The sequence below is a fragment of the Cyprinus carpio genome, chromosome A17 (genome assembly GCF_018340385.1).
Source record: "Cyprinus carpio isolate SPL01 chromosome A17, ASM1834038v1, whole genome shotgun sequence".
Classification (NCBI taxonomy): Eukaryota; Metazoa; Chordata; class Actinopteri; order Cypriniformes; family Cyprinidae; genus Cyprinus; species Cyprinus carpio.
This window is the reverse complement of record NC_056588.1, coordinates 8,387,861-8,399,887: the sequence shown is the minus strand read 5'-3', so window position 1 is coordinate 8,399,887 and position 12,027 is coordinate 8,387,861. Positions and strand designations below refer to the sequence as shown.

Here is a 12,027-nt window from a genome sequence, read left to right as displayed (position 1 = left end):
TCTCTATCTCTGCTAGTGTAAGCATTCCTCTGGATGCTCCTGGAGGCTGGATAATACTCAGAAGCACAGCCCTAGTGCTTCAACAAAAGGCTGTTGAACTGCATGTGGTCTGTCCTTGAAGGAGAAGAGATGAGAGGTTAAAAATACCTGTTGCACCTACTATTTACAGGGTCTAAGTCTCTAGCAGCAGATCTTTTTTTATACAGTAGGTAGGAACAGGTGTTTTTTCTCTTAGAATGATATCTAGAGTCTGTCAATTAGTGTTGGGAGTAACTAACACTAAGTAATGATGCTACTAGTTTTTATCAGTAACATAAGAGTACTTCAGATGTTTCTTTTTTTCAACACACATTGGTTGAAAAAATGCTTTTGTATTGCACTGCACAGCTATTTCAAGTGAGTGAACTGACGTATTAATAATTGTAAATGGGTTCTCCTAAAATGTCCTCTTTTTCACATATGCTCTGGAAAGTCTGATTCATTCTAGTGAATCAGTTTGTTTGTTTTTATAATGTCTTATTTTTTTCTTTTATATAAATTATTGTAAAACTACTTTTAGTTGTATTTAACATAATTTTATGTTAAATTTTTATTCTAATTTTGATTTGAAATTGTAAAATGTTTTGATTTGGTGTTTGAAAGTGAAAGTCGTGACATTTGCCAAGTATGGTAACCCATACTCAGAATTGGTGCTCTACATTTAACCCATCCAAATGCACACACACAGCAGTGAGAAGTGAACACACCGTGGACACACACCGGAGCAGTGGGCAGCTATATCCAGCGCCCGGGGAGCAACTGGGGGTTCAGTGCCTTGCTCAAGGGCACTTCAGCCATAGGTATTGAGGGTGGAAGCGCTGTTCATTAACTCCCCCCCACCTACAACTCCTGCCAGCACCGAGACTCGAACCTGCAACCTTCTGGTTACAAGTCCAACTCTCTAACCATTAGGTCACAGCTGCCCCTTGATAGTTATTTTAAAATAAATAAACAAATATTGTCCCCTTTAAAAAATAATTAGTTTTTTTTTGTGTATCGTTTAAATATTTTATATACTTTTAATTGTTTATATGTACATACTGTATGTATGTACTGGTTTAATTATTATATGAAACACATTTCTATGATGACGTGAAGATATTTAAAAAACTTGCAATCCCAAATCGTTCTGTAGTGGAGCAGTTCCAGCTTTTCAAAGCAGACGAATTTAACGCTGGCCAATCACACAGAGAGAGGATATGCTGCTGCTCCGGGGATGTGGATCGTGTCAGAGTCTGTGATAGATTCTTTGGCCTGGCTGGGATTAAGGTATTACTTACAGCGGGGTGGGTCGATACAGATGCACTGTCGATGACTGGATAAAGGAACACGTTTTCTGTTCTACCAGTTTTATATGATCACTTTTCATGTGGTTACAGCCTCGGTGTGTAGCACGTACAGTATCTCACCCTCACCTTATCAGCCACTCAAATTTGTGTGTCAGGTTGTTGTTCATGCAGAGGTAAATGGTGTAAATTAGCCCATCATGCTGATGAAACAATCTAACCCCACAGAGGACCCCATGTCTGATATCGAGTGCTGATGTAACAAATTTTATTCTGACTGGCATTTTCATCTAGACTGTAATAAGGTCACCAAATTGCTTTGGCTTCACAGAAAACCTGTTTATCTCTAACGATGTATACAGATATCTCTCAGGAAATCCAGCTTGGAGGCACGATTGGGTGTTTCAACTGAGAACAGATGGAGTAGAGAATTACAGCTTCACAATAACCAAAAAAAACAGTACGTTTGATCTAACATAGTTAGTAAACACTACTAGAAATGTCAGGAGCAGGTAATAAACACTACTAGAAGAGCAGATTAAGACAGTGTGATTAGTGATGGAAGAAAAGAGGAAAACAGGAAATCAAAAAGCAGATACTGTATATAGACGAGATGAAGAACCATCAAGTAGTCTTGTTATAGTGAAAACATTTAGATCATTAGCAAAGTTTACACCGAATGTATTACCATTATAAACAATATAAAGAAATGTACACTGGGGTCTACTAGTGAAAATGCTTCTATTTTGCTTTTTTTTTTTTTCTTCTTTATAAACTATATTATCAGTGTAACAATGAAAAGTTGATTAGAAAAATCTGCATTAATACCAGAATGTCTTAGTATTATTTTTTTCTCTCTTTTGCTTTAATAACAGCAACCTTCGAGCTGCATGAACTCCACAAGTTTGTGTCAAACCTCATGGTCAATTGGTCATGTTCTCCAGCATGATTTCCAGCCAATCCAAATTTGTTGGAGCCTTAGTGGAAACAAGAACATCTGACCATCTGTACAATGTCACAAATCTACTTCTTTGATGGAAGATCTAGAAATAGTGCAGAATCTTATTATTTTCTTGCAAATTTTTATTCATATTTATATAATTTATTTAATAGTCTTTTGTATTTCATTCTTTTAGTGGCATTTGGTGATATTTCACACTTCGCCTTCAACTGAACTGAAAAGGACTGAAAAAATGTGGGTAGAATGTCAGAGGATGATGTGCAGAGGTAAAATAAGGAGAAGGAAGTTGCTCTGGGATGAATCCCTCACCATCACTTTTAATCATAAGAGATCAGTAAATAATCTGTTAGAGAGCACTCTCTCATGCTTCACTGATCTCCTCTGACTTTCGTATTGAGATATTGAGAGATAATTATGGCTTCTTCTCGTCTATATTTGTACCCATGCCAGTGATTAATTCAAATTCCAATCAGGCATATTGATCAAGGTTCTGCACGTGTTCACCGCTGACATTTCTGACGGTCAAAGGCCATGTGAGGTAATCATGGATATCCCTCAAACTCCAGAAAAGAACGTGTTGACATTTAACCATCATTCTTCTGAAATCCTCATTTACAGCACATGCCTTACTTCGAAATACCCAACACACACACACACACACACACACACACACACACACACACACATACACACACACACACACACATACACACACACACACACACACACACAGAGAGAGAGAGCTCTTACAACACACCCTCTTCACACTTAACTACCAGACCAGAGGGGACGTTACCAAAACATGCCAGTCTTTTACTTAAAAGTGTGTTTTTCCACAGAAGATCATGAAAACAAAAGCAGCCACTGCAGTTTTTAGTCCGTTATCTCCACAGACGTATTTCACTTTTGAATATATGTGTTTATGGTATCATCAGACTTGCAAATAAATCTTTAAATATGTGGAGGAGTGGTTTTACACACAAAAACAATGTTTGATGTACAGTACGTTTGAAGTCGTGCATGTAAACTCCAGATGTTCGTTTGATTCTAGGTCTGTCATCAAAGGCTTCATCAAACCGCATTTGGTGTCGTGTGCCCCTCACACTTCCCTCCACATCCTCCCTGGTCACCATGACAACAGCCCATTCGTGAGCTGCTGTTTGCGAATCAGCCGAAATTAAGACAATTCCCAAATTCCACAACTTAATGGAATTACGACTATGCGTGTCACTAGTTTTGTACAAAATGTGTTTACTATCCTTCATCTGAGCTTGTGTGTGTGTTTCAGGTCATAGCACAACCCTAATAGATAAAAGCACAGAGCTAAACACAGGAGTGCAGGGGCCCGGATTGGAGCCCAATGCTAATTAGACTTCTCTTTAACATCAACTCGTGTTGCTTGATTCCCTCTCCGCTATTGATATCTTACTCAGTTGAATTTAACATCAAATTCTCTTTTAGGTTTTAGTTGTTGAATTGAATGCTGACTTGTTTTTTCAGTCTTTACTTTCAAAGCCTGTGTTTAAACACTATTCAGTCTATTTTTATGTGCCATATCTGATATCTCCCTTAAAGATGAATCAAACTGTACCACCTAAAGCTTTAAGCAGTCAAGCTTTACTGATTTACACAGAATTTGAATTATATTTTATCCACTTTTTTTTTTAACCAACCCCAAACTTCTGAACAGAAGTCCTTTTTAGCTGCTACAACTTTACCATGTTTGATTCTGATAAATGGTGTTTAATAATAACAATTACACAATTCTTCTGATAGTTATTTCACTTAATTGTTGATGATATTATCCTTGCCATTTTAATATGGAAGTGATGTGCAGGTGTGTGAAGAACCTGATTGTGGCTTATCTCAATCAGTACTGAAACACTGAGAGGTCTCTTGTTGTTTATTTGCAAAACATGTATTCAACATTGGCATATAGAGGTTATTTAAACAATATTACACAAACAGAAACACTGTTGTACAAAATTGTGTAATTAATTAAACAGATTGTATCAAGTGACTTATATTTAAGCAACATTTGGCCAGTTTGTATTTATTTTCTTTTAAAGTTATCCTAAATACACTACTGGTCAAGAGTTTTGAATAAATTGTTTTATATTTTTTTCCTGTTCATTATTGATAATAATAAGAAGAAATGTTTCTTGAGCACCAAATCAGCATAATAGACTGATTGCAGAAGGTTAATGTGACACTGAAGACTAGAGTAAAGGTTGCTGAACGATTTGAAAATGTAACTTTGCCATCACAGGAATACATTTGAAAATATATTAAAACACAAAGCAGTTATTTTAAATTGTTATATTTCACAATTGTATTTTTGATCAAGTAAATGCATACTTGGTGACAATAGAGACTCCTTTCAAAATCTTTTGAAAACCAGAAATCTATATTATTCCAAACTTTAAGTATAGTGTATAATTTGTTTTAAACAAACCAGGTTTTCTATGACAGCGTTGTTCCCTCAGTTTTAAACACTGTGTCTATATATGTATTCTTGGTCTGCCTATTATAAAGTAATTATCCCTTTGTTTCCACTGTAGGAGAACTGAGATTGAATCCAATAGCTAATTACCTCTGTGTGTGTGTGTGTGTGTGTGTGTGTGTGTGTGTGTGTGTGTGTGTGTGTGTGTGTGTGTGTGTGTGTGTGTGTGTGTGTGTGTGTGTGTGTGCGTGCGTGCGTGCCCAACAGTGGTCATATTCATTTGTTCTTTTCTCTGTTTTAAATATGCAAACCCATATATGGTATCTTAGTGACAATATGATTATACAGTGTGATTATGTGATCAGGTTGTTGTTCCCTAATCTTGCATCTCACCTACTTCTCACTCTCATCTTTGTCTTCCCCTCGCATCCCTCTGCCTTATCAAGAAGAAAACAAGCTTCTGAAAGAGAGACAGATGTTCTGGGTTCAAAATCAGCTCGTTCCCTTTAAAGTTTATGACTATATTTAGTGATGTAGGCCTGTTCTGCTGAATGATGCTTTATGATTGTCAGACTTCCTTTTTTAGAGCAGCAGTCAACAGCCTTTTTGACTTATTTCTGAAGTTAGATTGCCACTTCATAAGGTACTTCTGGTCAAAAACTAGATATCATTTTCATCCGAAGAGATGAGACGTTCAGCCGTCCTTGGCCAAGAGCCAGTTACATTCTATTCTCTGCCTCTATCAATGAGATTAACTGTGCATTTGTGAGGCATTCTGAGAAAGCTCTGCAACAACTTCCTCTTGCAGAATCTAAGAAAAGGAACACCTTTTCCATCTTTCTCGATGTTAAAATTTTCTCCTGCTGTTTGTGTGTCTGCTAGCTCAGAGACTCTCTCAGATGGATCTGCTTTTAACTGGAGTGTAATAGCTGTTTTGAACAGGTTTGATCTGCTAGTTGAAAGTACAGGCAGAGCTTGTGCTTTTGCATATGAACTAGTTTTAGCATACATTGTATTCAGATTTTAATGGAGTGAGATGGAGGTTAATATTTATTTATACAGTACGGTAGTTTTTCTTAAAATCTATTTTAAATGTAGTGTTATAGGTTCATTGGCTCAGAATGTTGCTCTAGACTAGTGTTTCCCAACCTTTTTTGTTTTGTGTTCTCCCATAACCCCGTAAACCTCAGATGCTCTTTCATCAAAATATTTAAAAAATCTGTGATATATTCCTTTTGACTCATACACAATATAATTTAGCATAATCATGAATATTATTAAAGTGGTTCTTATTACAATGATTCATGCTTGAACTAAAAATTCACCAAGTAGCTTTTTCTCCCATTAATGAGATACCGGAGCTTTTTTGTGATTTTTTTTTGACAGTTCTGGCAACACTTTCTACAAGAAAGGCTGGATTTATTTATAAATCCAATCTACATAGGACAAGAGCAATTTTCACTTTTGTACAATGAAATTTAAGTTCCATAAAAAAAAAACAAAATATAAACTCATTTAAAAAAAAGAATTCTTTTTGTTTCCCACAAAATGATGTGGGATTTAATGAGAACTCAAATTGGAATAGGCAATCAAGACTAAATGTTTAAGAATGCAAAATTTCAATCTTTCCCAGTTTTTTTTTAAATTATACATTTTTTTTTTTATAAAATGTATATTTGCAAACATTTTCAGTGTAACAATAATGAGCATTACCAAAAGTTCCTTACAGCATTATACATGAGGAAAACAACTACAGTACAACAACAACGGCTGGGAATTTGAGAACTTGAATTTCTTTTATATGATAGAACATATTCAATAATTAACAGATGTGTTCATATATTAATAAATTATTTTTTTAAGGTTAAAGGAAAAAGCAGTTTTTAAAGGCTTGTAAAAAAAATGATTTCTTTTTGTTTCCCACAAAATGATGTGGTGCATTCAACATCCACATATTTGGATGCAGCATTATTCACAGGATATATTGTATGCTGTATTTGAAAAGGGATGTAATTGAATCTTTACAAGCCTTATAAAAAGAAACTGAGGTTTACTACTTATCTGATTTATTAGGTCAACATCGCCCTCTGGTGTAGATATAAAGTAACAACAAACTTTCATTTATTTAGGAAGCACTACTACATTATATAGAACAGTGGGCCAGTTGCATAAACTTAGCCACTATGTTAAGACAGTGTCTTAAGAACTAGTCTGACCAAATAGCAGTTAGCCAGAGGGTAATCAGTCTTATTTTCTGGATTTAACAATTTTGACCGGTCTTAAAGAAAAAAATTAGATGATTAACTTTTAAGAGTAGTTTAAACCTTTTATGCAACCGGCCTTTTTTGCATGCCTCCCTTATTTAACACACCTGATTCAGATCATAGGCTTGTAAGGAGAGAGATCCATGAACTGAACTGAGTGTGTCAGATAAGGGAGACATACATAATCTGCAGAGCAGTGGGTCTCTAGGGCCAGGATTAAGAACCACTGAAATAGAGAGCAGTTACTGTAGTTTCACTGCAAACATGTAACATAACTGGGAAGTGAATAAACATAAATTGATTATTTTGCTCTTTTTCCTCAGAATATGCCCGGCCTGCACCATGGAGTCCAACAGCACCGAGTTGGGCCTGTACTCGCCATCCAATGCCCTGGGAGTGGGAATCTACCCGGCATCCACTCCGTGGCCACTTCTCCAGAACACAAGCCTCATCAACCTCAGTGCTGTTTTCAAGCTCAATGGGAGTAATGTCGAGGTTGAAGGTCAATCCTATGATCCTCTTGGTGGTCACTCACTCTGGCAGGTCATTCTCATCGTTGTCTTTACAGGACTGCTCTCCCTTATTACTATTATTGGAAACATCTTGGTCATGGTGTCCTTTAAGGTCAACCGCCAGCTCAAAACGGTTAACAATTACTTCCTACTTAGTTTAGCCGTGGCAGATCTTATCATTGGGGTCATCTCTATGAACTTGTACACCACCTACATTGTCATGGGCCAGTGGGCAATGGGAAACTGGGCATGTGACCTTTGGCTAGCAATAGACTATGTAGCCAGCAATGCATCTGTCATGAATCTGCTGGTTATTAGCTTTGACCGATATTTCTCCATCACAAGGCCTCTGACATACCGTGCCAAACGCACCACCAGGCGGGCAGGAGTGATGATTGGCCTGGCATGGTTTGTGTCGCTCATACTTTGGGCTCCTGCCATTTTGTTTTGGCAGTATTTTGTAGGAGAAAGAACCGTTCCACCGGATAAATGTTACATTCAGTTTCTCTCCGAGCCTATTATTACATTTTGCACCGCAATGGCGGCTTTCTACCTGCCGGTGACGATAATGAGCGTTCTATACTGGAGAATCTACAAAGAGACAGAGAACCGTTCTCGGGAACTTGCAGGATTACAAGGCTCAGTCGGAAGGTTCGGAGGTGTCGAGCGACCGCACTTCCACCTCCACACCACTGGGGGGAACTCTAGAAGCAGCAGCAACTTTGAACTGGGCCAACCTGGCCACAAACAAAGCTCCTTTCATGGCCTGAGCGGGCGATTCCACTGCTGGGGGTGGAAGTCGGGTGGCAGGGATAAAAGTGGGCTGCAACGGGAGGCAGATCAGAGCAGCAGTGATAGCTGGAACAACAATGATGCTGGACTGTCAGCTGACCACTCAGGCTCATCTGACGATGATGAGAGCGCGCCATCCACCACGCGGGCGATCTTCTCTATCGTTCTCAATCTGCCTGGCATGAGTGCAGCTGTAAACTCCCAGGTCACTTCTTGTGAGGATTTGGACACAGAGGAAGATCCATTACGGCTTCCTGTGGCAAACAACGGCAGGGATGGTAGCATCTTGCGCTCCATCACCAACGGGGACAAGCGGTTTATCGGAAGCATAAGTAAAGTTCAGTCAATGTCTGCTATACAGTCATCGACAGAGCCGAACGTAGATGGCACCAACACCACCATCAAATCTCCCTCAGCACCCATAACTTTCAAAGAGGCAGTTTTAGCTAAACGTTTCGCAGCTCGCGCAAGGACGCAAATCACCAAGCGGAAGCGCATGTCGCTAATAAAAGAAAAGAAAGCGGCGCAAACTCTAAGTGCCATCCTTTTTGCTTTCATTATAACGTGGACACCTTATAACATCATGGTGCTAGTAAACACTTTCTGCAATGGCTGCATACCTGAGAACCTTTGGGCGCTAGGCTATTGGCTATGCTACGTTAACAGTACAGTAAATCCTATGTGCTATGCCCTTTGCAACAAGACTTTTCGTACCACTTTCAAGATGATCCTGCTTTGTCGCTGGGATCAGAAAAAAAGCAAGCCAAGCTTTCCACAAAGACAGACTGTGAGGTTTCACAGGAGCATACCGACAGACTCCACATAGCAACTTGGCTAATTTGCTAATGCTAACATGTAAGTTGCAAGGGGTAATTCCTCAAGTATCTGTACTATATACTGAAGCTTTAATGTGTGAGTCTCAACGTGTACAGTTCAGTCAGTTATAATCAAAATTTGTAACATAAGTAACATTTTAAGACACTGTGGTTTAGTGTATAAAGAGCTTCAGTGATACTGAAGCACAACTGAGCAAGTGCAGTGGCCATCAGTACTTCCTGTGGATGTTTTATATGCCTTTTACTAAATCTGCAGTGCCAACTTTCAGGAGTTCAGCAGTGACATAAGAAGTACATTAGAAGTAGAGACTGTATATTTTGAACCTCAGAGATCTGATCGGATGTGATTTCTCAATTAATTGATTGAAAATTTTGGGGTTGAATATTAAATATCTCATTCTTGTCAGTGAAAAGAAACTAAGGTGTGATTTTTAAATTAGGTGATGTAGATCAAAGTATTTACAGTGAAGATATTTCTTTTTGTAAGTGAAATTTGCTGATTTCTGTGAAAGCGTGCCACAAAGAGGTTCAGTATCTTTACTGTCTCTGTAAGTGTAAGTGTTCTTCTGCAATGTGAGCCACAGTTGAACAGTTTATAGGTTTTTCTCTCCTGTTGAGATTTTTGGTTATTCATAAACAGCACTTCCGTATGCTGCTCTTGTATAAAGCGTGGTTGTTTACATTTGTTTTGTAACAAGTATTTTAATAGCTGTTATGTAGGTTTTCAGTGCACATTTAACATGTTTGGAATGCCTTATGTTTGGACTTTGAGATTGTGCACTGAATAAACTGGGCGAGCTGTGAAATAATTTATGAAACCTAAAAAATGTTTTTAACCGTTTAATGGACTTTTTGACATTAGTGTGTTGGAATGTAACTCCATTTGCAACCAAACTGTTTGCTCTGTCACCAACACATTTGGGAATGCCAGTTTTTAACATAAGCCAAATTAGTTACCTTTAGTAGCTGCAGATTTGCTTGATAAGGAGCACACAAAATACAGACCTATCAATCAAACATGTTTCTTCAACTGTGGGCTCCTTTGGCACTGTGGAGAAAATAAAATCTCTTAAAACACACTTTTTACACTCAGTTTATTTAATTTGCCCACTAACTATGTCCAGCAGTGGACTTACAATAAATGCTTTGTCATATTACTGAAACATTATGCCATGTAAACAGTGTAATTTCCATCACATCTCAAATTATGTTTTTTAATAACATTAATAGAGTTTAATAAAATTCTGCAATGGAAATTATATTTTAAACATTTATGGAATCCAATCTATGGAATCCTTTTTCATGCTAAAGCTAATTTCATAGCAGTTTATGTATCCTAAAATACATTATTAAATAACATTATTCACAAAAATTAAAGCTTGATGGGAAATCACACAAATTTTACACTTGCCATTCAGTTCCAACCCTAGTGTTTTGAGGAAATAATAATTGCCTGATTTGTAACTTACCCATCATTTGTATCATTTGTATTAGAGTAAAGAAACAGTAATTTGTTTTATATGTTTTTATGTTTTACATTGCAAAAAAGGCTGTATGTTTTGTAAGGCCTTGTAAGATCAAAGTTAAAATTGAGCTTCTGTGCGGTATGTTGTTTGTGGCTGTGCTCTCGTTTTGTTCCAGATGGGCTGTGTACAAGTCAAAGTTTAATGATAAGAGTTTATGTCAGATTTGCGATAACCATTGAATGTTACAAATACAGCCCAGTACAAAATGCATTTTTATCCTCAGATTGTTTCTCAAAATAAAAGTAACATTTTAAAATGCATCAGTGCTCTTTTTAAATACATGTTTGCGGAAACTTGTTTGTTTTAAGTGTCAAAGCCCTCACACTGTGTTTATGAAAGAAGATGCATCAATTGCTATTGGCATGTAACAGGAAGAGAAGCCATGTGATGACCGTATTCATGTGATCGAGGAAGAGGAGCAGCTCAGCAAATGTCACAAACACTTTCTTGTTCCCTCACTAGAGACTTCATCCAGGCAAGTATGTGTTTTCTTTTCGTACTTCTCTCTGTATGCATTTCTGTCTTGTTAGACAGGTCTCCTGTTCATTCTTGATTCAGGTCAGATCAATTCGGATTAGCAGTGACCTTCTAGAATAGGTTAATCATATAGCAGTATATGATGTGAGGAATAGAAAGATGCATCTGTATGTGACAAGACATCAACAGTTTCATGCCTTGAGGAAAACATTTAAATGAAGTTTGGAGTGGAGTGTGTACAAAATGACCACTGTTCCTTAAATCACAGTCTAATTTAAGAGGCCAACACAAATGTTGTTTAGTTCCTTTTTGGGTTGTGATGCAATAATATATGTAATGTAAAAGTAATTCTGTTCTTTATTTAACTCTGTTATGATCAATTTGTGTCCTCCTCTCAGGTCAGTATAGCAAGAATCAAGATGCAAACCATTCAGACGATAGAGATGCAGTTACCTGTCCTGCAAGAGAGTTTCCACTCCTCTCCCTTCAGAGAGAGAGTGAAAGTGAAAGTGAAAAAGTGACGTGACATACAGCCAAGTATGGGGACCCATACTCAGAATTCGTGCTCTGCTTTTAACCCATCCAAAGTGCACACACACAGCAGTGAACACACACCCGGAGCAGTGGCCAGCCATTTATGCTGCGTCACCCGGGGAGCAGTTGGGGTTCGATGCCTTGCTCAAGGGCACCACAGTCATGGTATTAAAGGTGGGAGAGAGCGCTGTACATTCACTCCCCCCACCTACAATCCCTGCCGGTATGAGACTCAAACCCATAACCTTTGGGTTACGGGTCCTACTTTCTAACCATTAGGCCACGACTTCCCACAATTTCACAAAATCACAATTTTCTATTAAAGCATCAGAGAAATTTTAGTTTTTGACACTAAAT

General features: G+C 37.9%; 1 protein-coding gene across 2 annotated transcripts in view; it reads left to right on the top strand.

Moving 5' to 3' along the window:
• Positions 1–10,915, top strand: part of LOC109104031 (muscarinic acetylcholine receptor M1-like) — a 72,551-nt gene extending 61,636 nt beyond the window's left edge. For both annotated transcript variants that reach the window (XM_042773842.1, XM_042773841.1), the window contains exon 3: positions 7,317–10,915. In XM_042773842.1, the coding sequence (XP_042629776.1) occupies positions 7,336–9,123 (1,788 nt within the window). In that variant the 5' untranslated portion in view covers positions 7,317–7,335 and the 3' untranslated portion in view covers positions 9,124–10,915. The remainder of the gene's footprint in view (positions 1–7,316) is intronic.
• The last annotated feature ends 1,112 nt before the right edge of the window (positions 10,916–12,027 follow it).